This window comes from Oncorhynchus keta, chromosome 16 (assembly GCF_023373465.1).
Source record: "Oncorhynchus keta strain PuntledgeMale-10-30-2019 chromosome 16, Oket_V2, whole genome shotgun sequence".
Taxonomy (NCBI): Eukaryota; Metazoa; Chordata; class Actinopteri; order Salmoniformes; family Salmonidae; genus Oncorhynchus; species Oncorhynchus keta.
In genome coordinates this window covers 21,925,451-21,952,950 of record NC_068436.1, presented here as the reverse complement: position 1 = coordinate 21,952,950, position 27,500 = coordinate 21,925,451, and the positions used below count along the sequence as shown (strand labels likewise).

General features: G+C 48.0%; 1 protein-coding gene and 1 pseudogene across 1 annotated transcript in view; one reads left to right on the top strand and one right to left on the bottom strand.

Annotated features, from left to right (window-relative positions):
* Window positions 1-7,110, bottom strand: part of LOC127908059 (dihydropyrimidinase-related protein 1-like) — a 29,208-nt pseudogene extending 22,098 nt beyond the window's left edge.
* A 3,092-nt stretch (window positions 7,111-10,202) lies between these two features.
* The window catches only part of LOC127908069 (wolframin-like), a 37,562-nt gene continuing 20,264 nt past the window's right edge, over window positions 10,203-27,500 (top strand). The window contains exons 1-2 of the mRNA XM_052465075.1: window positions 10,203-10,391; window positions 25,710-26,183. Of these exons, the coding sequence (XP_052321035.1) occupies window positions 10,388-10,391; window positions 25,710-26,183 (478 nt within the window). The 5' untranslated portion in view covers window positions 10,203-10,387. The remainder of the gene's footprint in view (window positions 10,392-25,709; window positions 26,184-27,500) is intronic.

Genomic DNA, 27,500 nt, shown 5'->3' with positions numbered 1-27,500 from the left:
CATGGCAACCTAGCCGTGATGCTGTAGCCTAACATCTACTGGCTGAAGTGTTACCATGGAGATACGACTGTTTAGAGCATCGCTCTGTCTCTCTGCTTGCAACAACAACAAAAATGTGCACCACCCAGGCTGGTCCTGGTCCTCCCTATCTGGTGTCTATCACCACCCAGGCTGGTCCTGGTCCTCCCTATCTGGTGTCTATCACCACCCAGGCTGGTCCTGGTCCTCCCTATCTGGTGTCTATCACCACCCAGGCTGGTCCTGGTCCTCCCTATCTGGTGTCTATCACCACCCAGGCTGGTCCTGGTCCTCCCTATCTGGTGTCTATCACCACCCAGGCTGGTCCTGGTCCTCCCTATCTGGTGTCTATCACAACCCAGGCTGGTCCTGGTCGTCCCTATCTGGTGTCTATCACCACCCAGGCTGGTCCTGGTCCTCCCTATCTGGTGTCTATCACCACTCAGGCTGGTCCTGGTCCTCCCGATCTGGTGTCTATCATACTCAGGCTGGTCCTGGTCCTCCCTATCTGGTGTCTATCACAACCCAGGCTGGTCCTGGTCCTCCCTATCTGGTGTCTATCACCACCCAGGCTGGTCCTGGTCCTCCCTATCTGGTGTCTATCACCACCCAGGCTGGTCCTGGTCCTCCCTATCTGGTGTCTAAATCACCACCCAGGCTGGTCCTGGTCCTCCCTATCTGGTGTCTATCACCACCCAGGCTGGTCCTGGTCCTCCCTATCTGGTGTCTATCACCACCCAGGCTGGTCCTGGTCCTCCCTATCTGGTGTCTATCACCACCCAGGCTGGTCCTGGTCCTCCCTATCTGGTGTCTATCACCACCCAGGCTGGTCCTGGTCCTCCCTATCTGGTGTCTATCACCACCCAGGCTGGTCCTGGTCCTCCCTATCTGGTGTCTATCACCACCCAGGCTGGTCCTGGTCCTCCCTATCTGGTGTCTATCACCACCCAGGCTGGTCCTGGTCCTGGTCCTCCCTATCTGGTGTCTAACACCACCCAGGCTGGTCCTGGTCCTGGTCCTCCCTATCTGGTGTCTATCACCACCCAGGCTGGTCCTGGTCCTCCCTATCTGGTGTCTATCACCACCCAGGCTGGTCCTGGTCCTCCCTATCTGGTGTCTATCACCACCCAGGCTGGTCCTGGTCCTCCCCTATCTGGTGTCTAACACCACCCAGGCTGGTCCTGGTCTATCTGTGTCCTCCCCATCTGGTGTCCCTATCTGGTGTCTATCACCCCAGGCTGGTCCTGGTCCTCCCTATCTGGTGTCTATCACCACCCAGGCTGGTCCTGGTCCTCCCTATCTGGTGTCTATCACCACCCAGGCTGGTCCTGGTCCTCCCTATCTGGTGTCTATCACCACCCAGGCTGGTCCTGGTCCTCCCTATCTGGTGTCTATCACCACCCAGGCTGGTCCTGGTCCTCCCTATCTGGTGTCTAACACCACCCAGGCTGGTCCTGGTCCTCCCTATCTGGTGTCTATCACCACCCAGGCTGGCCCTGGTCCTCCCTATCTGGTGTCTATCACCACCCAGGCTGGTCCTGGTCCTCCTATCTGGTGTCTATCACCACCCAGGCTGGTCCTGGTCCTCCCTATCTGGTGTCTATCACCACCCAGGCTGGTCCTGGTCCTCCCTATCTGGTGTCTATCACAACCCAGGCTGGTCCTGGTCCTCCCTATCTGGTGTCTATCACCACCCAGGCTGGTCCTGGTCCTCCCTAGGCTGGGGGTGTCTATCACCACCCAGGCTGGCCCTGGTCCTCCCTATCTGGTGTCTATCACCACTCAGGCTGGTCCTGGTCCTCCCTATCTGGTGTCTATCACCACCCAGGCTGGTCCTGGTCCTCCCTATCTGGTGTCTATCACCACCCAGGCTGGTCCTGGTCCTCCCTATCTGGTGTCTATCACAACCCAGGCTGGTCCTGGTCCTCCCTATCTGGTGTCTATCACCACCCAGGCTGGTCCTGGTCCTCCCTATCTGGTGTCTATCACCACCCAGGCTGGTCCTGGTCCTCCCTATCTGGTGTCTATCACCACCCAGGCTGGTCCTGGTCCTCCCTATCTGGTGTCTATCACCACCCAGGCTGGTCCTGGTCCTCCCTATCTGGTGTCTATCACCACCCAGGCTGGTCCTGGTCCTCCCTATCTGGTGTCTATCACCACCCAGGCTGGTCCTGGTCCTCCCTATCTGGTGTCTATCACCACCCAGGCTGGTCCTGGTCCTCCCTGGGTCTATCAGACCCAGGCTGGTCCTGGTGTCTCTGGTGTCACAACCCAGGCTGGTCCTGGTCCTCCCTATCTGGTGTCTATCACAACCCAGGCTGGTCCTGGTCCTCCCTATCTGGTGTCTAATACCACCCAGGCTGGTCCTGGTCCTCCCTATCTGGTGTCTATCACCACCCAGGCTGGTCCTGGTCCTCCCTATCTGGTGTCTATCACCACCCAGGCTCACCACCCAGGCTGGTCCTGGTCCTCTATCCTATCTGGTGTCTATCACAACCCAGGCTGGTCCTGGTCCTCCCTATCTGGTGTCTATCACCACCCAGGCTGGTCCTGGTCCTCCCTATCTGGTGTCTATCACCACCCAGGCTGGCCCTGGTCCTCCCTATCTGGTGTCTATCACCACCCAGGCTGGTCCTGGTCCTCCCTATCTGGTGTCTATCACCACCCAGGCTGGTCCTGGTCCTCCCTATCTGGTGTCTATCACCACCCAGGCTGGTCCTGGTCCTCCCTATCTGGTGTCTATCACCACCCAGGCTGGTCCTGGTCCTCCCTATCTGGTGTCCTCTATCTGGTGTCTATCACCACCCAGGCTGGTCCTGGTCCTCCCTATCTGGTGTCTATCACCACCCAGGCTGGTCCTGGTCCTCCCTATCTGGTGTCTAACACCACCCAGGCTGGTCCTGGTCCTCCCCCTCACCACCCATCTGGTGTCTATCACCACCCAGGCTGGCCCTGGTCCTCCCTATCTGGTGTCTATCACCACCCAGGCTGGTCCTGGTCCTCCCTATCTGGTGTCTATCACCACCCAGGCTGGTCCTGGTCCTCCCTATCTGGTGTCTATCACCACCCAGGCTGGTGTCCTGGTCCTCCCCTATCTGGTGTCTATCACAACCCAGGCTGGTCCTGGTCCTCTATCACCACCCAGGCTGGTCCTGGTCCTCCCTATCTGGTGTCTATCACAACCCAGGCTGGTCCTGGTCCTCCCTATCTGGTGTCTATCACCACCCAGGCTGAGGAGTCCTGGTCCTCCCTATCTGGTGTCTATCACCACCCAGGAGCTTTGGTCCTCCCTATCTGGTGTCTATCACCACTCCCAGTGCTCACCACCCAGGCTGGTCCTGGTCCTCCCTATCTGGTGTCTATCACCACCCAGGCTGGTCCTGGTCCTCCCTATCTGGTGTCTATCACCACCCAGGCTGGTCCTGGTCCTCCCTATCTGGTGTCTATCACCACCCAGGCTGGTCCTGGTCCTCCCTATCTGGTGTCTATCACCACCCAGGCTGGTCCTGGTCCTGGTCCTCCCTATCTGGTGTCTATCACCACCCAGGCTGGTCCTGGTCCTCCCTATCTGGTGTCTATCACCACCCAGGCTGGTCCTGGTCCTCCCTATCTGGTGTCTATCACCACCCAGGCTGGTCCTGGTCCTCCCTATCTGGTGTCTATCACCACCCAGGCTGGTCCTGGTCCTCCCTATCTGGTGTCTATCACCACCCAGGCTGGTCCTGGTCCTCCCTATCTGGTGTCTATCACCACCCAGGCTGGTCCTGGTCCTCCCTATCTGGTGTCTATCACAACCCAGGCTGGTCCTGGTCCTCCCTATCTGGTGTCTATCACAACCCAGGCTGGTCCTGGTCCTCCCTATCTGGTGTCTAATACCACCCAGGCTGGTCCTGGTCCTCCCTATCTGGTGTCTATCACCACCCAGGCTGGTCCTGGTCCTCCCTATCTGGTGTCTATCACCACCCAGGCTGGTCCTGGTCCTCCCTATCTGGTGTCTATCACAACCCAGGCTGGTCCTGGTCCTCCCTATCTGGTGTCTATCACCACCCAGGCTGGTCCTGGTCCTCCCTATCTGGTGTCTATCAGTATGACACCCAGGCTGGCCCTGGTCCTCCCTATCTGGTGTCTATCACCACCCAGGCTGGTCCTGGTCCTCCCTATCTGGTGTCTATCACCACCCAGGCTGGTCCTGGTCCTCCCTATCTGGTGTCTATCACCACCCAGGCTGGTCCTGGTCCTCCCTATCTGGTGTCTATCACAACCCAGGCTGGTCCTGGTCCTCCCTATCTGGTGTCTATCACCACCCAGGCTGGTCCTGGTCCTCCCTATCTGGTGTCTATCACCACCCAGGCTGGACCTGTGTCACCACCCAGGCTGGTCCTCCCTATCTGGTGTCTATCACCACCCAGGCTGGTCCTGGTCCTCCCTATCTGGTGTCTATCACAACCCAGGCTGGTCCTGGTCCTCCCTATCTGGTGTCTATCACCACCCAGGCTGGTCCTGGTCCTCCCTATCTGGTGTCTATCACCACCCAGGCTGGTCCTGGTCCTCCCTATCTGGTGTCTATCACCACTCAGGCTGGTCCTGGTCCTCCCTATCTGGTGTCTATCACCACTCAGGCTGGTCCTGGTCCTCCCTATCTGGTGTCTATCACAACCCAGGCTGGTCCTGGTCCTCCCTATCTGGTGGACTCACTAAACAGAAATGCTTAGTTTGTAAATGATGATGTCTGAGTGTTCACCCTTTACTATCTTTAAATTTAACATGTAACATAAAATGGTGCCGTCTGGTTTATAAGGAATTTAAAATGATTTATACTTTTACTTTTTCTACTTAAGTATATTAATAATTTAAAACCAAATGCTATTAGATGTTTACTCAAGTAGCATTTTACTGAGTGACTCAGGTATGACAAGTATGACAATTGGATACTTTATCCACCACTGCCACTGTATCCAAACATGACCAAGAGTCCTGAAAGCTGTGCATGTATTCTAACAATAGCTTTATTCAACGTGTTACACCATTTAAATAGCTGCATGTTTTCTGAATGAACCAACTAGGCTAGAATATCCCCAAGACAGATCTCCCTCACATGAACACCTCAAATCGGTCTTCCCTGTTGCTCTCTCTACCTCTCACTCTCTACCTCTGTCTCTCTCTCTCTCTACCTCTCACTCTCACTCTCTACCTCTGTCTCTCTCTCTCTCTCTCTCTCTCTCTCTCTCTCTCTCTCTCTCTCTCTCTGTCTCTCTCTCACTCTCACTCTCCATTTATGTCTCTGCCTCTGTCTCTCTCTCTCCCCCCCAGAGTCCAGACTATTGTCTTACTCCTTCCAACCTGCAGCACAACATACAACGTCGGATTGTCACTTCGTGTAAATCCCTGATAACAACTCAACCATGTCAGGTAGAGAGCAGGGCAGAGAACAGACGCATTGTCTTGACACGTCGCGGCAGAAATGGTCAAAAATGATCTCCGCGATCGGGGTGGTATCATTATGCGGTCTGGCTGGATGACATGGGGGAGACTGGGCCAGGGCAGACATCACACAGGCCTTCTACTCAAACTGCTTGGCTATCATCCTGCGACACTAAGATTTTAATCCCCGCCAACGGTATCAGGAGCAGGGGATTTATCACGCCGAGGCTGCAGCTCGGTAGCAGCAGCAGTACCGCCCTGTCGCCCTCGACAACCTCAACGTGCCTTTAGTCTGGGCTACAATCATCGTTTTCTCTGTAGAACTGAATATAATAAACAGAAACTAGCTCATTTTTGTAAGCCTATAGTCTACCAAAGGAACCTCCAGCGGCGACAAGTTAGACTAGGTATGTGGTGCTGAAATGGACAGCACCGTCTGTTCGCCTATTGACCGAAAACAATGGCTATTCCGCGCTAGACAGACAGCCAGCCTGTCCGGCTGCCAGCCCCGCCAGGTGGGAGTCTTACCGGAAGGTGGGGGATACCATTCCCCTGGTGGTCAGTACCGGACATGCTCTCTCTCTCTCTCTCTTTTCCCGCAGCCAGTGAACTCAGAGGCGGAAGGAACGCTCTAGCTGCAGGACCTCCTTGTGTCTTCGCGTGCAGTGCAGTCAGAGCAGCCGCGATGTTCAGTGTGTGTGTTTGTGTGTGTGTGTGTGGTGTGTGTGTGACAGAAGCTGGGATTTGCTGTCAAAACGGCGCTGTTCAATTCATCACCACACGTAGCCTAATAGCCTACCTGGCCGTCACCAGTTCAGGTGATGTGGGCAGCCTAGAGATATCTGCGTAGCCTATTTTAGGAACAGCCTAGCTGACGTCACTGCACTGCAGAACAGAGTAAGCTACAATTGGAAATGTAGCATCAACAAGCGATCTGCCCTACTTTTAATCAAAATAAACATGAGCGAAAAAAAAAATCAGTTTTCACCTACCTTTCCATTCTTCTGACCGGAGTGACACTGCCTCCCTGCCGGGTACTCAATCTCCACACCCGGCCCCACATCCTCTCTCTCCCCGGGTGAGCTGACCTGAGAACCGACAGCCCGGACCTCACTGGCCTCACTTGCCGTCTCAGGAACGTCGCCATCGGTGTGGTCGAGGAGCCTGTCTCGGCTGACGCTCCTGGGAGTCCTGGTTCCTCTCCTTCCCGCGGCAAAGTTATCACAGTCTACAGTCTTGCTGTCGCAGGCGCCATCCGCCGAGGAAAACATCCCGTAGGATTTCCGTTGGTTCGGCCCGGTTGTAATCGTTCCTGCCAGGTAGACCGGCAGCTCGTTCTCCCGGTTCCACTGCCTCCTGCAGTCAGACATGATAACGACCGTGTGTCTGTAGCCTTTCTACTCACATTAATAACAACTGTTGATGTAAAAAGGTTTGAGATTAGATCCGTTAAACGGGACAATCTTTTTACTCCGTTATCGACGGTCTCGCGCTGCAAGGCACCTGTGTTTTCGGTGCGACGTGAACTTTGATGCGTGTCTCGAGGAGAGGACGATTATGATGATGATGATGATGTAGTGCTCTAGTTTCTATCGGAGCCAGGGGGGCAGAGAGAGAGAGGGGGGGAGAAAGAGGGGGGAGAAAGAGATGTAGAGAGAATGAGTTCTGCAGACAACCCCACCTCCTTCTCTCCTCTCTCCCTCTCTCTTTACCCCTCTTTCTCCCCCTCTCTCTCCCCTCTCACCCCTCTTTCTCCCCCTCTCTCTCCCCTCTCAGCCCTCTTTCTCCCCCTCTCTCTCCCTCTCTCTTTACCCCCCTTTCTCCCTCTCTCTCTCCCCTCTCACCCCTCTTTCTCCCTCTCTCTCTCTCTCTCTCTTTACCCCCCTTTCTCCCCCTCTCTCTTCCACTCTCTTTTACCCCCTTTCTCCCTCTCTCTCTCCCCTCTCACCCCTCTTTCTCCCCCTCTCTCTCCCCTCTCAGCCCTCTTTCTCCCCCTCTCTCTTCCACTCTCTTTACCCCCCTTTCTCCCCCTCTCTCTTCCACTCTCTTTACCCCCCTTTGTCCCCCTCCCTCTATCAAACTCTCTCAGTCTCTCTTTCTCTCTGAATCTCCCCCTCCTTCCCCCTCTCACCCCTCTCTCTGTCTCTCTGAATCTCCCCCTCCTTCCCCCCTCTCACCCCTCTCTCTGTCTCTCTGAATCTCCCCCTCCTTCCCCCTCTCACCCCTCTCTCTTTCTCTCTGAATCTCCCCCTCCTTCCCCCCTCTCACCCCTCTCTCTAATAGAATGGCTGTTGATAGGCTGACATCAAAACATCCAGGGATTAACTGGTGACCCACATCTGGAATGGACAAAAACAGATTTCTAAATGCTCTGTCTTGTGCCTGTGTGTGTGTGTGTGTGTGTGTGTGTGTGTGTGTGTGTGTGTGTGTGTGTGTGTTGTGTGTGTGTGTGTGTGTGTCCTTGTGTCTGTGTGTGTGTCTAATAGAATGGCTGTGTGTAGTGTTGACATCAAATTCTATTTACATGTTATGTGTGTTTATTAGGGATCCCAATTAGCTGCTGCCAAAAGGAATTTGTATTTGTGTGTCTTTATTAGGGATCCCAATTAGCTGCTGCCAAGGCAGGAATTTGTATTTGTGTGTGTTTATTAGGGATCCCAATTAGCTGCTGCCAAGGCAGGAATTTGTATTTGTGTGTCTTTATTAGGGATCCCAATTAGCTGCTGCCAAGGCAGGAATTTGTATTTGTGTGTCTTTATTAGGGATCCCAATTAGCTGCTGCCAAGGCAGGAATTTGTATATGTGTGTTTATTAGGGATCCCAATTAGCTGCTGCCAAGACAGGAATTTGTATATGTGTGTTTATTAGGGATCCCAATTAGCTGCTGCCAAGACAGGAATGTGTATTTGTGTGTCTTTATTAGGGATCCCAATTAGCTGCTGCCAAGACAGGAATTTGTATTTGTGTGTCTTTATTAGGGATCCCAATTAGCTGCTGCCAAGACAGGAATGTGTATTTGTGTGTCTTTATTAGGGATCCCAATTAGCTGCTGCCAAGACAGGAATGTGTATTTGTGTGTCTTTATTAGGGATCCCAATTAGCTGCTGCCAAGACAGGAATTTGTATATGTGGTGTTTATTAGGGATCCCAATTAGCTGCTGCCAAGACAGGAATTTGTATTTGTGTGTCTTTAAACATACAGTCTACAGAAGGGAACCCCTGGGATATATTGTGTTTATTGGGATCCAAATTAGCTGATAAGACAGGAATTTATTTGTAATGTTTTATTAGGGATCTATACTGCTGCCAAGAAAAATTTGTATTTGTGTGTCTTTATTAATCCCAATAAGCTGCTGAATATACTTTTGGGTATTAGATAGTTATTGTCTATGTGTAATTGCAGGGTGTCAGCACTCGTTATCATAGCGTCACTGACCTTTGTTTTTTTCATTATAAAGAAGAATGTAGGTCACGCTGGCTTTGGTGACATACGACGGTGACAATGGGTTTTTGTCGTATTCAGGGTGAAACGACCGGTCAAGGTGCAGCATGGTTTTCTTTATTTACAGGCCACTAACAAAGTCAACTACCCACAACTACGGTGGAAAAACAGGCTGCCTAGGTATGATTCCCAATCAGAGACAGGTGTTTACATCTGTGCCTGATTGAGAACCACACCAGGCCAAAACATAGAAACAGAAAACTAGAAATAAAGAAACTGGAATGCCCACCCTATTAACCAAATAGAGAAATAAGTTATTGTCTATGTGTATCATTGCCAGTCAGCACTCGTTTTGGTTCCACGTAGAACCCTTTGTAGAAATGGTTCATTAAATAAAGAAAATGTATTCTAAATGGAAGCAAAAAGGGTTATTCAAAAGGTTCTCCTGTGGAGGACAAAGGGTTCCGAGGAGGAAGCGTCTCAGGGAATTACCGGTTCAAGGAACAGCATGGTGGCGAAGGATCAGAACAAAGCTTTCAGGTTAGAGTTTTGTTTTAAAGAAGTCAGCCAACAAAAACCAAAACAACAAAAAATGTGAAAGGACTGTTTCGGTTTTATCTGGTGCATAGACACAAAGACAGAAGACAACCACCCACAAAATACCCACAGAAAAAGGCTGCCTAAATATGGTTCCCAATCAGAGACAACATAGACAGCTGCCTTTAATTGAGAACCAATCTAGGCAACCATAGACATACAATATACCTAGAAAGGAAACCGCCCCATAAACATACAAAACCCCTAGACAAGACCAAAACACATACATCACCCATGTCACACCCTGACCTAACCAAAATAACAAGGAAAACAAAGAACACTAAGGTCAGGGTGTGACAGTATATATATATATATATATACTACATACATAATATATACTGTATATATTTTATTTTGCAAAGCTGTCATCAAGGTAAAGGGTAGCTATTCGAAGAATCTCAAATATAAAATATATTTTGATTTAAAACTTTTTTGGTTACTACATGATTCCATATGTGTTATTTCATAGTTGTGATGTCTTCACTATTATTATACAATGTAGAAAATAGTAAAAATAAAGAAAAACCTTTGAATGAGTAGGTGTTCTAAAACTTTTGACCAGTAGTGTATATATGCTACATGCATAATAAATACTGTATATATTTAATTTATATTTTTTGCTGTCCTTTGGACGTTCCACAGTCCTTCGGGGCCCAGGGGCTTCAGCCCCGGTAAGCCCCTACATTAAGCCGGCCCTGATTTGTGGTGAGTACATGCGGGCGTCATCTTTATGCATCTGAGCCAATGGCTGCACGTCAAGACTCAACTGTCGGAGCTCCCATCTCTTCTTTCGCGACGTAGGCTGTTGAGAGTGACATGGATCCGCTGCAAAGACTTCTAATCCAAACTTTCGACCTGAGAAGAAGCTTACTTCATTTTATGTCTTGAGTAAAACTGTTCGTTCGGACCATGAGTAAGTCAATTTTCCTTTGGGCTACTTGTTTAAAAAAAAAGCTTTATTTAGGTGGCATGAGCTGACAAGATGTACCGGTTGCGCGTTGCGCTATTCCAGATTGACAGAAGTGAGGCAGGTTGTAATAACGCAACAGGCGTTTTTATTTTCTTTCGTATGTTTGCAATAGGCTACCAATCTAAAAACACACTACTTCAAAAAATAATTCCATTCCACATTTCAAGTAGCGGAAACGTTTTGTTTTAGTTAGGCTATGTGGAACGGGTTCCATTGCGGTAGCCTAGTGCTTTGCATTGAATAGTTGTATATAGTGTATGTTATTCTGTTGTCAGTCTAGGATTTGTAGAGCAGCTGTTTTAACAATTAGATCCATTTATTTCGTAACGGTTTATTTTTAAAACCTCAAAGTTAACATAATCTAAACTGGGGACCGTTTGGGGGCCTGTCTGTGTGTCACTGCAACTCCTTCTCTCACAGGGAGGTGGGGGGCGGCATATTTTAGGCAAGGGTAGTGGGGTGGGCTGGTCCACTGGCCCAGGGTGGGTAGGGTGGGCTGGTCCTCTTGCCCAGGGTGGTAGGGTGGGCTGGTCCACTGGCCCAGGGTGGGTTGGTCGACTGGCCCAGGGTGGGTTGGTCCACTGGCCCAGGGTGGGTTGGTCCACTGGCCCAGGGTGGGTTGGTCCACTGGCCCAGGGTGGGTTGGTCCACTGGCCCAGGGTGGGCTGGTCCACTGGCCCAGGGTGGGTTGGTCCACTGGGCTGGTCCACTGGCCCAGGGTGGGTTGGTCCACTGGCCCAGGGTGGGTTGGTCCACTGGCCCAGGGTGGGTTGGTCCACTGGCCCAGGGTGGGTTGGTCCACTGGCCCAGGGTGGGTTGGTCCACTGGCCCAGGGTGGGCTGGTCCACTGGCCCAGGGTGGGTTGGTCCACTGGCCCAGGGTGGGTTGGTCGACTGGCCCAGGGTGGGTTGGTCGACTGGCCCAGGGTGGGTTGGTCCACTGGCCCAGGGTGGGTTGGTCCACTGGCCCAGGGTGGGCTGGTCCACTGGCCCAGGGTGGGTTGGTTCACTGGCCCAGGGTAGGTTGGTCCACTGGCCCATGGTGGGTTGGGGGGTTGGCTCTCTGGCCCAGGGTGGGTTGGGTGGATTGGCCCTCTGGCCCAGGGTGGGTTGGGGGTTGGCTCTCTGGCCCAGGGTGGGTAGAGTGGGTTGGCTCACTGGCCCAGGGTGGGTTGGCTCACTGGCCCAAGGTGGGTTGGCTCACTGGCCCAGGGTGGGTAGGGTAGGTTGGCTCACTGGCCCAGGGTGGGTAGGGTAGGTTGGCCCACTGGCCCAGGGTGGGTAGGGTAGGTTGGCCCACTGGCCCAGGGTGGGTAGGGTAGGTTGGCCCACTGGCCCAGGGTGGGTAGGGTAGGTTGGCCCACTGGCCCAGGGTGGGTAGGGTGGGTTGGCCCTCTGGCCCAGGGTGGGTTAGTCCACTGGCCCAGGGTGGGTAGGGTGGGTTGGCTTACTGGCCTAGGGTGGGTAGGGTTGGTCCACTGGCCCAGGGTGAGCAGGGTGCGGGCTGGTAAATGTATGGCCTAGCTTCCTTCCTGTTATTGGTGCAAAGTTCCCAGTGTTTGAAGAGGACAGAAGAGACTCTGTTAGATGATCAGATATCTAAGACAGTGGTTCTCAAACCTCTCCTGGACCCCAGACATTTCCCCATGTAGTTGTAGCCCTGAACTAGACCAAGCCATTGTCAGGTTCACCTGTTCATTTGGGAAAGGGACTTTCTCTCTGTCTTTTCTAGACTCTCTGTTAGTCACCCCCTCCACTAATATTGTTGGGGGCGAGCACCAGTTCATGCATTTTAGTAGTCCTGAACCAGCTCAAATCCATCTAGTCAAGGTTTTGGTAATTAGTGGACTAGTTGAATCAGGTGTGCTATTTCTGGAACAGTTAGAAAACCCCAGGTAGGATATACTAGCCAGCTTCAGTTCGCCAGCTTCAGTTAGCCAACTAGATCTACTCAGGGTTTAATAAAGCTAGCCAGCTTCAGTTAGGCAGCTAGATCTACTCAGGGTTTAATAAAGCTAGCCAGCTTCAGTTAGGCAGCTTCAGTTAGCCAGCTAGATCTAGTCAGGGTTTAATACACCTAGCCAGCTTCAGTTAGCCAGTTAGATCTAGTCAGGGTTTAATAAAGCTAGCCAGCTTCAGTTAGACAGCTTCAGTTAGCCAGCTAGATCTACTCAGGGTTGTATCAAGCTAGCCAGCTTCAGTTACCCAGCTTCAGTTAGCCAGCTTCAGTTAGCCAACTTCAGTTTGCCAGCTACATCTAATCAGGGGGTTTATAAATCTAACCAGCTTCAGTTTAACAGCTAGATCTACTCAGGGTTTAATAAAGCTAGCCAGCTTCAGTTAGCCAGCTTCAGTTAGCTAGCTATATCTACTCAGGGTTTAATAAAGCTAGCCAGCTTTAGTTAGCCAGATTCAGTTACCAGCTTCAGTTAGCTAGCTATATCTACTCAGGGTTTAATAAAGCTAGCCAGCTTTAGTTAGCCAGCTTCAGTTAGCTAGCTATATCTACTCAGGGTTTAATAAAGCTAGCCAGCTTTAGTTAGCCAGCTTCAGTTAGCTAGCTATATCTACTCAGGGTTTAATAAAGCTAGCCATCTTTAGTTAGCCAGCTTCAGTTAGCTAGCTATATATACTCAGGGTTTAATAAAGCTAGCCAGCTTCAGTTAGCTACACATTGACATGATTAGTTGACAGTAGGTGAGGGAGAGAGGTCCTTTATAGACACAAACTCCCTTTCTTGACAACTTCCTTCACAACAGCTCTGCTCAACAGCTCTGCTCAACAGCTCTGCTCTAGTTCGCTAAACGCAAGAAGTCTGAATGCCCTGACTTCTGCAGAGGCCGTATCTACTTTCTATGCAAACTTAGTAACTGTCTACAACAAAAAAAGAATCACTGGACGAGTTAATGATGATTTATTTTGTAGACGTTTACTAAGTTTATATACAGTGCCTTGCGAAAGTATTCGCCCCCCTTGAACTTTGCGACCTTTTGCCACATTTCAGGCTTCAAACATAAAGATATAAAACTGTATTTTTTTGTGAAGAATCAACAACAAGTGGGACACAATCATAAAGTTGAACGACATTTATTGGATATTTCAAACTTTTTTTAACAAATCAAAAACTGAAAAATTTGGCGTGCAAAATTATTCAGCCCCCTTAAGTTAATACTTTGTAGCGCCACCTTTTGCTGCGATTACAGCTGTATGTCGCTTGGGGTATGCCTCTATCAGTTTTGCACATCGAGAGACTGACATTTTTTCCCATTCCTCCTTGCAAAACAGCTCGAGCTCAGTGAGGTTGAATGGAGAGCATTTGTGAACAGCAGTTTTCAGTTCTTTCCACAGATTCTCGATTGAATTCAGGTCTGGACTTTGACTTTGACTTTTTTGAACCATTCCATTGTAGATTTTGCTTTATGTTTTCGATCATTGTCTTGTTGGAAGACAAATCTCCGTCCCAGTCTCAGGTCTTTTGCAGACTCCATCAGGTTTTCTTCCAGAATGGTCCTGTATTTGGCTCCATCCATCTTCCCATCAATTTTAACCATCTTCCCTGTCCCTGCTGAAGAAAAGCAGGCCCAAACCATGATGCTGCCACCACCATGTTTGACAGTGGGGATGGTGTGTTCAGGGTGATGAGCTGTGTTGCTTTTACGCCAAACATAACGTTTTGCATTGTTGCCAAAAAGTTCAATTTTGGTTTCATCTGACCAGAGCACCTTCTTCCACATGTTTGGTGTGTCTCCCAGGTGGCTTGTGGCAAACTTTAAACAACACTTTTTATGGATATCTTTAAGAAATGTCTTTCTTCTTGCCACTCTTCCATAAAGGCCAGATTTACGACTGATTGTTGTCCTATGGACAGAGTCTCCCACCTCAGCTGTAGATCTCTGCAGTTCATCCAGAGTGATCATGGGCCTCTTGGCTGCATCTCTGATCAGTATTCCCCTTGTATGAGCTGAAAGTTTAGAGGGACGGCCAGGTCTTGGTAGATTTGTAGTGGTCTGATACTCCTTCCATTTCAATATTATCGCTTGCACAGTGCTCCTTGGATGTTTAAAGCTTGGGAAATCTTTTTGTATCCAAATTCGGCTTTAAACTTCTTCACAACAGTATCTCGGACCTGCCTGGTGTGTTCCTTGTTCTTCATGATGCTCTCTGCGCTTTTAACGGACCTCTGAGACTATCACAGTGCAGGTGCATTTATACAGAGACTTGATTACACACAGGTGGATTGTATTTATCATCATTAGTCATTTAGGTCAACGTTGACAGAGATCCTCACGGAACTTCTGGAGAGAGTTTGCTGCACTGAAAGTAAAGGGGCTGAATAATTTTGCACGCCCAATTTTTCCGTTTTTGATTTGTTAAAAAAGTTTGAAATATCCAATAAATGTCGTTCCACTTCATGATTGTGTCCCACTTGTTGTTGATTCTTCACAAAAAAATACAGTTTTATATCTTTGTTTGAAGCCTGAAATGTGGCAAAAGGTCGCAAAGTTCAAGGGGGCCGAATACTTTCGCAAGGCACTGTAGTAGATGTGACAATTGCCACAGTGTGTTTCCATTGAACTGTCTTGTGTCGATAAAAACAGCTGGACGTAATGACGTACGGCAGGTCTACTGTCGTCTTTAGTAGAGTTGGGAGTTAGTTGGTGACTGGAGTACTTGAATGTCGGAGGAGAGCCATAGGAAATCCCCAATGTCCTGCGCTGGCAGGTGAGTTAGCCGATTCATTGTTTGCGGCAGCAGCTGTAGCCTAATCCGACTGCTAGAATGTTACTTGTGTAGCCTATAGTTTGTTTTAACTCTTTAACTCATAGCCGTTGGAGAAACTAACAGTCGACAGGTCTGCTAGCTGTTAGTTTCTCTTAACAGTCGACAGGTCTGCTAGCTGTTAGAGACACTAACAGTCGACAGGTCTGCTAGCTGTTAGTTTCTCTAACAGTCGACAGGTCTGCTAGCTGTTAGTTTCTCTAACAGTCGACAGGTCTGCTAGCTGTTAGTTTCTCTAACAGTCGACAGGTCTGCTAGCTGTTAGTTTCTCTAACAGTCGACAGGTCTGCTAGCTGTTAGAGACACTAACAGTCGACAGGTCTGCTAGCTGTTAGTTTCTCTAACAGTCGACAGGTCTGCTAGCTGTTAGTTTCTCTAACAGTCGACAGGTCTGCTAGCTGTTAGTTTCTCTAACAGTCGACAGGTCTGCTAGCTGTTAGTTTCTCTAACAGTCGACAGGTCTGCTAGCTGTTAGTTTCTCTAACAGTCGACAGGTCTGCTAGCTGTTAGTTTCTCTAACAGTCGACAGGTCTGCTAGCTGTTAGTTTCTCTAACAGTCGACAGGTCTGCTAGCCGTTAGTTTCTCTAACAGTCGACAGGTCTGCTAGCTGTTAGTTTCTCTAACAGTCGACAGGTCTGCTAGCTGTTAGTTTCTCTAACAGTCGACAGGTCTGCTAGCTGTTAGTTTCTCTAACAGTCGACAGGTCTGCTAGCTGTTAGTTTCTCTAACAGTCGACAGGTCTGCTAGCCGTTAGAGGCACTAACAGTCGACAGGTCTGCTAGCCGTTAGAGGCACTAACAGTCGACAGGTCTGCTAGCTGTTAGTTTCTCTAACAGTCGACAGGTCTGCTAGCTGTTAGTTTCTCTAACAGTCGACAGGTCTGCTAGCTGTTAGAGGCACTAACAGTCGACAGGTCTGCTAGCTGTTAGTTTCTCTAACAGTCGACAGGTCTGCTAGCTGTTAGTTTTTCTAACAGTCGACAGGTCTGCTAGCTGTTAGAGACACTAACAGTCGACAGGTCTGCTAGCTGTTAGTTTCTCTAACAGTCGACAGGTCTGCTAGCTGTTAGTTTCTCTAACAGTCGACAGGTCTGCTAGCTGTTAGTTTCTCTAACAGTCGACAGGTCTGCTAGCTGTTAGTTTCTCTAACAGTCGACAGGTCTGCTGTTAGCAGTCGACAGGTCTTAGTTTCTCTAACAGTCGACAGGTCTGCTAGCCGTTAGTTTCTCTAACAGTCGACAGGTCTGCTAGCTGTTAGTTTTTCTAACAGTCGACAGGTCTGCTAGCCGTTGGAGAATCTAACAGTCGACAGGTCTGCTAGCTGTTAGTTTCTCTAACAGTCGACAGGTCTGCTAGCTGTTAGTTTCTCTAACAGTCGACAGGTCTGCTAGCTGTTAGTTTCTCTAACAGTCGACAGGTCTGCTAGCTGTTAGTTTCTCTAACAGTCGACAGGTCTGCTAGCTGTTAGTTTCTCTAACAGTCGACAGGTCTGCTAGCTGTTAGTTTCTCTAACAGTCGACAGGTCTGCTAGCCGTTAGTTTCTCTAACAGTCGACAGGTCTGCTAGCTGTTAGTTTCTCTAACAGTCGACAGGTCTGCTAGCTGTTAGTTTCTCTAACAGTCGACAGGTCTGCTAGCTGTTAGTTTCTCTAACAGTCGACAGGTCTGCTAGCTGTTAGTTTCTCTAACAGTCGACAGGTCTGCTAGCTGTTAGAGACACTAACAGTCGACAGGTCTGCTAGCTGTTAGTTTCTCTAACAGTCGACAGGTCTGCTAGCTGTTAGTTTCTCTAACAGTCGACAGGTCTGCTAGCTGTTAGTTTCTCTAACAGTCAGACAGGTCTAACAGTCGACAGGTCTAGCTGTTAGTTTCTCTAACAGTCGACAGGTCTGCTAGCTGTTAGTTTCTCTAACAGTCGACAGGTCTGCTAGCTGTTAGTTTCTCTAACAGTCGACAGGTCTGCTAGCTGTTAGTTTCTCTAACAGTCGACAGGTCTGCTAGCTGTTAGTTTCTCTAACAGTCGACAGGTCTGCTAGCTGTTAGTTTCTCTAACAGTCGACAGGTCTGCTAGCTGTTAGAGACACTAACAGTCGACAGATCTGCTAGCCGTTGGAGAAACTAACAGTCGACAGGTCTGCTAGCTGTTAGTTTCTCTAACAGTCGACAGGTCTGCTGCTAGCTGTTAGTTTCTCTAACAGTCGACAGGTCTGCTAGCTGTTAGTTTCTCTAACAGTCGACAGGTCTGCTAGCTGTTAGTTTCTCTAACAGTCGACAGGTCTGCTAGCTGTTAGTTTCTCTAACAGTCGACAGGTCTGCTAGCTGTTAGTTTCTCTAACAGTCGACAGGTCTGCTAGCTGTTAGTTTCTCTAACAGTTGACAGGTCTGCTAGCTGTTAGTTTCTCTAACAGTCGACAGGTCTGCTAGCTGTTAGTTTCTCTAACAGTCGACAGGTCTGCTAGCTGTTAGTTTCTCTAACAGTCGACAGGTCTGCTAGCTGTTAGTTTCTCTAACAGTCGACAGGTCTGCTAGCTGTTAGTTTCTCTAACAGTCGACAGGTCTGCTAGCTGTTAGTTTCTCTAACAGTCGACAGGTCTGCTAGCTGTTAGAGACACTAACAGTCGACAGGTCTGCTAGCTGTTAGTTTCTCTAACAGTCGACAGGTCTGCTAGCTGTTGGAGAAACTAACAGTCGACAGGTCTGCTAGCTGTTAGTTTCTCTAACAGTCGACAGGTCTGCTAGCTGTTAGTTTCTCTAACAGTCGACAGGTCTGCTAGCTGTTAGTTTTTCTCTAACAGTCGACAGGTCTGCTAGCTGTTAGTTTCTCTAACAGTCGACAGGTCTGCTAGCTGTTAGTTTCTCTAACAGTCGACAGGTCTGCTAGCTGTTAGTTTCTCTAACAGTCGACAGGTCTGCTAGCTGTTAGTTTCTCTAACAGTCGACAGGTCTGCTAGCTGTTAGTTTCTCTAACAGTCGACAGGTCTGCTAGCTGTTAGTTTCTCTAACAGTCGACAGGTCTGCTAGCTGTTAGTTTCTCTAACAGTCGACAGGTCTGCTAGCTGTTAGTTTCTCTAACAGTCGACAGGTCTGCTAGCTGTTAGTTTCTCTAACAGTCGACAGGTCTGCTAGCTGTTAGTTTCTCTAACAGTCGACAGGTCTGCTAGCTGTTAGTTTCTCTAACAGTCGACAGGTCTGCTAGCTGTTAGTTTCTCTAACAGTCGACAGGTCTGCTAGCTGTTAGTTTCTCTAACAGTCGACAGGTCTGCTAGCTGTTAGTTTCTCTAACAGTCGACAGGTCTGCTAGCTGTTAGTTTCTCTAACAGTCGACAGGTCTGCTAGCTGTTAGTTTCTCTAACAGTCGACAGGTCTGCTAGCCTGTTAGTTTCTCTAACAGTCGACAGATCTGCTACCTGTTAGATCTGGCACTAACAGTCGACAGATCTGCTAGCTGTTAGTTTCTCTAACAGTCGACAGGTCTGCTAGCTGTTAGTTTCTCTAACAGTCGACAGGTCTGCTAGCTGTTAGTTTCTCTAACAGTCGACAGGTCTGCTAGCTGTTAGTTTCTCTAACAGTCGACAGGTCTGCTAGCCGTTTGAGAAACTAACAGTCGGTTTGTCTTCTAGCATACCGGTGGGCAGCCATTGTTAAGGCAGAATCAACACTTGTTATCATCACGTTGTCTCTCATGATGTGTATGCGATGTTTCCAAAGATAAAATTCCCATCCCATTTCCATATTCTATATGTGATGATATCAGATCTACCTCATGGAGGGTAAAAGAGTAGCTGCATTAGAATGACGAATGCATGATACAGATGCCATATCTTAATTTGAGCCAGTTTCACACAGCAGGCAAATAATCCCGCAGCAACAGGAAGATGTGATTTGTTATGTGGATAATAATTAATGGGTGTTTTTATATTTTTATTATTATTATTATTATTATTTTTTTAGTAATGATCATGTTTCATCGCTGCAACTCCCCAACGGGCTCGGGAGAGGCGAAGTTCAAGACATGCTTCCTCCGAAACATGACCCGCCAAGCCACGCTGCTTCTTAAAACACTGCTCGCTGTAACCTGGAAGCCAGTCGCACCAATGTGTCTGTGGATACACCTGAAGTCAGCTTGCAGGCCCTCCGGCCCGCCACAAGGAGTCGCTAGAGCTCAAAGAGCCAAGGAAAACCCCCCGGCAAAAAAACCCTAACCCTAAATTTTTAAGTGGAAATTACAAACTTTAGAAGTCTTTTTAAAACCTCGAATACACTACATGTTTTGCATTGCTATGCAGGAAAATTCCTGAAACAGGATGATCAAATTAAGATACAGCATCTGTAGCACAGCAGGAAGATTTTGAACTTTACTTTCCTACTACAACCCATATGTCCTGTAATGACTACAACATCATCTGTCCCATGTCCTGTAATGACTACAACATCATCTGTCCCATGTCCTGTAATGACTACAACATCATCTGTCCCATGTCCTGTAATGACTACAACATCATCTGTCCCATGTCCTGTAATGACTACAACATCATCTGTCTCCATGTCCTGTAATGACTACAACACCATCTGTCCCATGTCCTGTAATGACTACAACATCATCTGTCCCATGTCCTGTAATGACTACAACACCATCTGTCCCATGTCCTGTAATGACTACAACATCATCTGTCCCATGTCCTGTAATGACTACAACACCATCTGTCCTGTAATGACTACAACACCATCTGTCCTGTAATGACTACAACACCATCTGTCCTGTAATGACTACAACACCATCTGTCCTGTAATGACTACAACACATGTCTGTCCTGTAATGACTACAACATCATCTGTCCCATGTCCTGTAATGACTACAACACCATCTGTCCTGTAATGACTACAACATCATCTGTCCCATGTCCTGTAATGACTACAACATCATCTGTCCCATGTCCTGTAATGACTACAACACCATCTGTCCTGTAATGACTACAACACCATCTGTCCATGTCCTGTAATGACTACAACATCATCTGTTCTGTAATGACTACAACATCATCTGTCCTGTAATGACTACAACATCATCTGTCCTGTAATGACTACAACATCATCTGTCCTGTAATGACTACAACACCATCTGTCCCATGTCCTGTAATGACTACAACATCATCTGTCCCATGTCCTGTAATGACTACAACACCATCTGTCCCATGTCCTGTAATGACTACAACACCATCTGTCCCATGTCCTGTAATGACTACAACATCATCTGTCCCATGTCCTGTAATGACTACAACACCATCTGTCCCATGTCCTGTAATGACTACAACATCATCCCATGTCCTGTAATGACTACAACATCATCTGTCCCATGTCCTGTAATGACTACAACATCATCTGTCCCATGTCCTGTAATGACTACAACACCATCTGTCCCATGTCCTGTAATGACTACAACACCATCTGTCCTGTAATGACTACAACACCATCTGTCCCATGTCCTGTAATGACTACAACACCATCTGTCCTGTAATGACTACAACACCATCTGTCCTGTAATGACTACAACATCATCTGTCCCATGTCCTGTAATGACTACAACCTCATCTGTCCCATGTCCTGTAATGACTACAACACCATCTGTCCATGTCCTGTAATGACTACAACATTATCTGTCCCATGTCCTGTAATGACTACAACATCATCTGTCCCATGTCCTGTAATGACTACAACATCATCTGTCCTGTAATGACTACAACATCATCTGTCCCATGTCCTGTAATGACTACAACATCATCTGTCCTGTAATGACTACAACATCATCTGTCCCATGTCCTGTAATGACTACAACATCATCTGTCCATGTCCTGTAATGACTACAACATCATCTGTCCCATGTCCTGTAATGACTACAACATCATCTGTCCCATGTCCTGTAATGACTACAACATCATCTGTCCCATGTCCTGTAATGACTACAACACCATCTGTCCTGTAATGACTACAACACCATCTGTCCTGTAATGACTACAACACCATCTGTCCTGTAATGACTACAACATCATCTGTCCATGTCCTGTAATGACTACAACATCATCTGTCCCATGTCCTGTAATGACTACAACACCATCTGTCCTGTAATGACTACAACATCATCTGTCCTGTAATGACTACAACACCATCTGTCCCATGTCCTGTAATGACTACAACACCATCTGTCCTGTAATGACTACAACATCATCTGTCCTGTAATGACTACAACCATACCTGTCCTGTAATGACTACAACACCATCTGTCCTGTAATGACTACAACATCATCTGTCCTGTAATGACTACAACACCATCTGTCCTGTAATGACTACAACACCATCTGTTCTGTAAGGACTACAACATCATCTGTCCTGTAATGACTACAACACCACCTGTCCTGTAATGACTACAACATCATCTGTCCTGTAATGACTACAACACCATCTGTCCCATGTCCTGTAATGACTACAACATCATCTGTCCTGTAATGACTACAACATTATCTGTCCTGTAATGACTACAACACCATCTGTCCCATGTCCTGTAATGACTACAACACCATCTGTCCTGTAATGACTACAACACCATCTGTCCCATGTCCTGTAATGACTACAACACCATCTGTCCTGTAATGACTACAACACCACCTGTCCTGTAATGACTACAACATCATCTGTCCTGTAATGACTACAACATCATCTGTCCCATGTCCTGTAATGACTACAACACCATCTGTCCCATGTCCTGTAATGACTACAACACCATCTGTCCTGTAATGACTACAACATCATCTGTCCCATGTCCTGTAATGACTACAACATCATCTGTCCTGTAATGACTACAACATCATCTGTCCTGTAATGACTACAACACCATCTGTCCTGTAATGACTACACACATCTGTCCCATGTCCTGTAATGACTACAACACCATCTGTCCATGTCCTGTAATGACTACAACACCATCTGTCCCATGTCCTGTAATGACTACAACATCATCTGTCCCATGTCCTGTAATGACTACAACATCATCTGTCCCATGTCCTGTAATGACTACAACACCATCTGTCCCATGTCCTGTAATGACTACAACATCATCTGTCCTGTAATGACTACAACACCATCTGTCCTGTAATGACTACAACACCATCTGTCCCATGTCCTGTAATGACTACAACATCATCTGTCCATGTCCTGTAATGACTACAACATCATCTGTCCCATGTCCTGTAATGACTACAACATCATCTGTCCTGTAATGACTACAACATCATCTGTCCTGTAATGACTACAACATCATCTGTCCTGTAATGACTACAACATCATCTGTCCCATGTCCTGTAATGACTACAACATCATCTGTCCTGTAATGACTACAACATCATCTGTCCTGTAATGACTACAACATCATCTGTCCATGTCCTGTAATGACTACAACATCATCTGTCCCATGTCCTGTAATGACTACAACATCATCTGTCCCATGTCCCCATCATCTGTCCATGTCCTGTAATGACTACAACATCATCTGTCCCATGTCCTGTAATGACTACAACATCATCTGTCCCATGTCCTGTAATGACTACAACACCATCTGTCCTGTAATGACTACAACACCATCTGTCCATGTAATGACTACAACATCATCTGTCCCATGTCCTGTAATGACTACAACATCATCTGTCCCATGTCCTGTAATGACTACAACATCATCTGTCCTGTAATGACTACAACACCATCTGTCCCATGTCCTGTAATGACTACAACATCATCTAATGACTACAACATCATCTGTAATCCCATGTCCTGTAATGACTACAACATCATCTGTCCCATGTCCTGTAATGACTACAACACCATCTGTCCCATGTCCTGTAATGACTACACATCATCTGTCCCATGTCCTGTAATGACTACAACATCATCTGTCCATGTCCTGTAATGACTACAACATCATCTGTCCCATGTCCTGACTACATCATCTGTCCATGTCCTGACTACAACACCATCTGTCCTGTAATGACTACAACATCATCTGTCCCATGTCCTGTAATGACTACAACATCATCTGTCCCATGTCCTGTAATGACTACAACATCATCTGTCCTGTAATGACTACAACACCATCTGTCCCATGTCCTGTAATGACTACAACATCATCTGTCCCATGTCCTGTAATGACTACAACATCATCTGTCCCATGTCCTGTAATGACTACAACACCATCTGTCCCATGTCCTGTAATGACTACAACATCATCTGTCCCATGTCCTGTAATGACTACAACATCATCTGTCCCATGTCCTGTAATGACTACAACATCATCTGTCCCATGTCCTGTAATGACTACAACACCATCTGTCCTGTAATGACTACAACATCATCTGTCCCATGTCCTGTAATGACTACAACATCATCTGTCCTGTAATGACTACAACATCATCTGTCCCATGTCCTGTAATGACTACAACATCATCTGTCCCATGTCCTGTAATGACTACAACATCATCTGTCCCATGTCCTGTAATGACTACAACACCATCTGTCCATGTCCACTACAACATCATCTGTCCCATGTCCTGTAATGACTACAACATCATCTGTCCATGTCCTGTGACTACAACATCATCCCATGTCCTGTAATGACTACAACATCATCTGTCCATGTCCTGTAATGACTACAACATCATCTGTCCCATGTCCTGTAATGACTACAACATCATCTGTCCCATGTCCTGTAATGACTACAACATCATCTGTCCTGTAATGACTACAACATCATCTGTCCCATGTCCTGTAATGACTACAACATCATCTGTCCCATGTCCTGTAATGACTACAACACCATCTGTCCTGTAATGACTACAACATCATCTGTCCTGTAATGACTACAACATCATCTGTCCTGTAATGACTACAACATCATCTGTCCTGTAATGACTACAACATCATCTGTCCTGTAATGACTACAACATCATCTGTCCCATGTCCTGTAATGACTACAACATCATCTGTCCCATGTCCTGTAATGACTACAACATCATCTGTCCCATGTCCTGTAATGACTACAACACCATCTGTCCTGTAATGACTACAACATCATCTGTCCCATGTCCTGTAATGACTACAACACCATCTGTCCCATGTCCTGTAATGACTACAACATCATCTGTCCCATGTCCTGTAATGACTACAACATCATCTGTCCTGTAATGACTACAACATCATCTGTCCTGTAATGACTACAACATCATCTGTCCTGTAATGACTACAACATCATCTGTCCCATGTCCTGTAATGACTACAACATCATCTGTCCCATGTCCTGTAATGACTACAACATCATCTGTCCTGTAATGACTACAACATCATCTGTCCCATGTCCTGTAATGACTACAACACCATCTGTCCTGTAATGACTACAACATCATCTGTCCCATGTCCTGTAATGACTACAACATCATCTGTCCCATGTCCTGTAATGACTACAACATCATCTGTCCCATGTCCTGTAATGACTACAACATCATCTGTCCCATGTCCTGTAATGACTACAACATCATCTGTCCTGTAATGACTACAACATCATCTGTCCATGTCCTGTAATGACTACAACATCATCTGTCCCATGTCCTGTAATGACTACCATCATCTGTCCTGTAATGACTACAACATCATCTGTCCTGTAATGACTACAACACCATCTGTCCCATGTCCTGTAATGACTACAACACCATCTGTCCTGTAATGACTACAACATCATCTGTCCCATGTCCTGTAATGACTACAACACCATCTGTCCTGTAATGACTACAACATCATCTGTCCTGTAATGACTACAACACCATCTGTCCCATGTCCTGTAATGACTACAACACCATCTGTCCCATGTCCTGTAATGACTACAACACCATCTGTCCCATGTCCTGTAATGACTACAACATCATCTGTCCCATGTCCTGTAATGACTACAACACCATCTGTCCTGTAATGACTACAACATCATCTGTCCTGTAATGACTACAACATCATCTGTCCCATGTCCTGTAATGACTACAACATCATCTGTCCCATGTCCTGTAATGACTACAACATCATCTGTCCCATGTCCTGTAATGACTACAACACCATCTGTCATCTGTCCTGTAATGACTACAACATCATCTGTCCTGTAATGACTACAACATCATCTGTCCCATGTCCTGTAATGACTACAACATCATCTGTCCTGTAATGACTACAACATCATCTGTCCCATGTCCTGTAATGACTACAACATCATCTGTCCCATGTCCTGTAATGACTACAACATCATCTGTCCCATGTCCTGTAATGACTACAACACCATCTGTCCCATGTCCTGTAATGACTACAACATCATCTGTCCCATGTCCTGTAATGACTACAACATCATCTGCCCCATGTCCTGTAATGACTACAGCCTCATCTCTTATCTTCTCTTGTCATTACAGGTGAGATGGACGTGGATCTTCCCCCTCCACCCTCCCCACTCCCCCCTTCCACCCCCCTCATCCCACAGGGGTCTCCCTCTACCCTGGACACTGCCTCACCTCCCTCCCCTAACCCCATCCCCCCTGCCTCCCAACCTTCCCTCACCCCGACTCCCTCAGATTCCCCCAAATTCATCCCATTGTCCGCCTCTTGTCCTCCTCCTCCCACTTCCTCTCCTTCTCCTCTCTCCATCACCCCAAAATTGTCCGTTCATTCACCCACTGCCACCACCTCCACCCCATCTCCCTCTACGTCTACCCCATCCACCTCTCCTGCCCCCCGCCATTGGGGCTTTGCGGCCCCCTCCACCTCTCTAGCCCCCTCGTCCTCTCCTGCCCCCCGACGTCGGGGTTTTGCTGATCTGGCTAAACGTGTGGTGATGCAGGAAAGACTGAAGAAAGCTGAGCTGGATGAGGCTGAAGCGGGTGAGGAAGGTAAGGAAGGAGGGGGAGAGAGAGACAGACAGACAAAAGGGTGAGGAAGGAAGGTAGGAAGGAGAGAGAGACAGACGGGTGAGGAAGGAAGGTAGGAAGGAGGGAGAGAGGGAGAGACAGACACAGACAGAAGGGTGAGGTAGGAAGGAGGGAGAGAGAGACAGACAGACACAGACAGAAGGGGGAGGAAGGAGAGGGACAGACAGACACAGAGGGGGGAGGAAGGAGAGAGAGAGAGAGAGAGACAGACAGACAGAGGGGGGAGGAAGGAAGGTAGGAAGGAGGGAGAGAGAGAGACAGACAGACAGACAGAGGGGGGAGGAAGGAAGTATCCTGTTTAGACTTGGCCATAAAGCTAGCTACCAAGTCTCTGAAATCATCCATCGTGGGTCTATCTTCCAAACAGCATGCATGATGGGAGTTTGGTCGTTGGCCTTTATGTCAAAGTTAGAGCTGTCCTCCGCCCTGATTGGCTGTTGCCTCACTGAAATGTACAAAATTGTTAAACTCTGATTGCTAGCTCAACCGTTAAGTCGCTGTGTGTCTCCTAGTGTCTCATCCTTCCATCCTTCTCTCCTCTCCTTTGTCTCTCCTCTCCTCTCTCCTCTCCTCTGTCTCTCCTCTCCTCTGTCTCTCCTCTCCTCTGTCTCTCCTCTCCTCTGTCTCTGTCCTCTCCTCTCCTCTGTCTCTCCTCTCCTCTGTCTCTCCTCTCCTCTATCTCTCCTCTCATCTATCTCTCCTCTATCTCTCCTCTCCTCTATCTCTCCTCTCCTCTGTCTCTCCTCTCCTCTGTCTCTCCTCTCCTCTATCTCTCCTCTCTCCTCTATCTCTCCTCTATCTCTCCTCTATCTCTCCTCTCTCTCTCTCCTCTCCTCTCTCTCTCTCTCCTCTCCTCTGTCTCTCCTCTGTCTCTCCTCTCCTCTGTCTCTCCTCTCCTCTCCTCTATCTCTCCTCTCCTCTTCTCTCCTCTCCTCTCTCTCCTCTCCTCTCTCTCTCCTCTCCTCTCTCTCCTCTCCTCTCTCTCCTCTCCTCTGTCTCTCCTCTCCTCTGTCTCTCCTCTCATTTGTCTCTCCTCTCCTCTCTCCTCTCCTCTCTCTCCTCTCCTCTATCTCTCCTCTCCTCTCTCCTCTCCTCTCTCTCCTCTCATTTGTCTCTCCTCTCCTCGATCTCTCCTCTCCTCTATCTGTCCTCTCCTCTATCTCTCCTCTCCTTTGTCTCTCCTCTCCTCTCTCTCTCCCTCTCTCTTCTCTCCTCGTCTCTGTCTCTCCTCGTCTCTGTCTCTCCTCGTCTCTGTCTCTCCTCTCCTCTGTCTCTCCT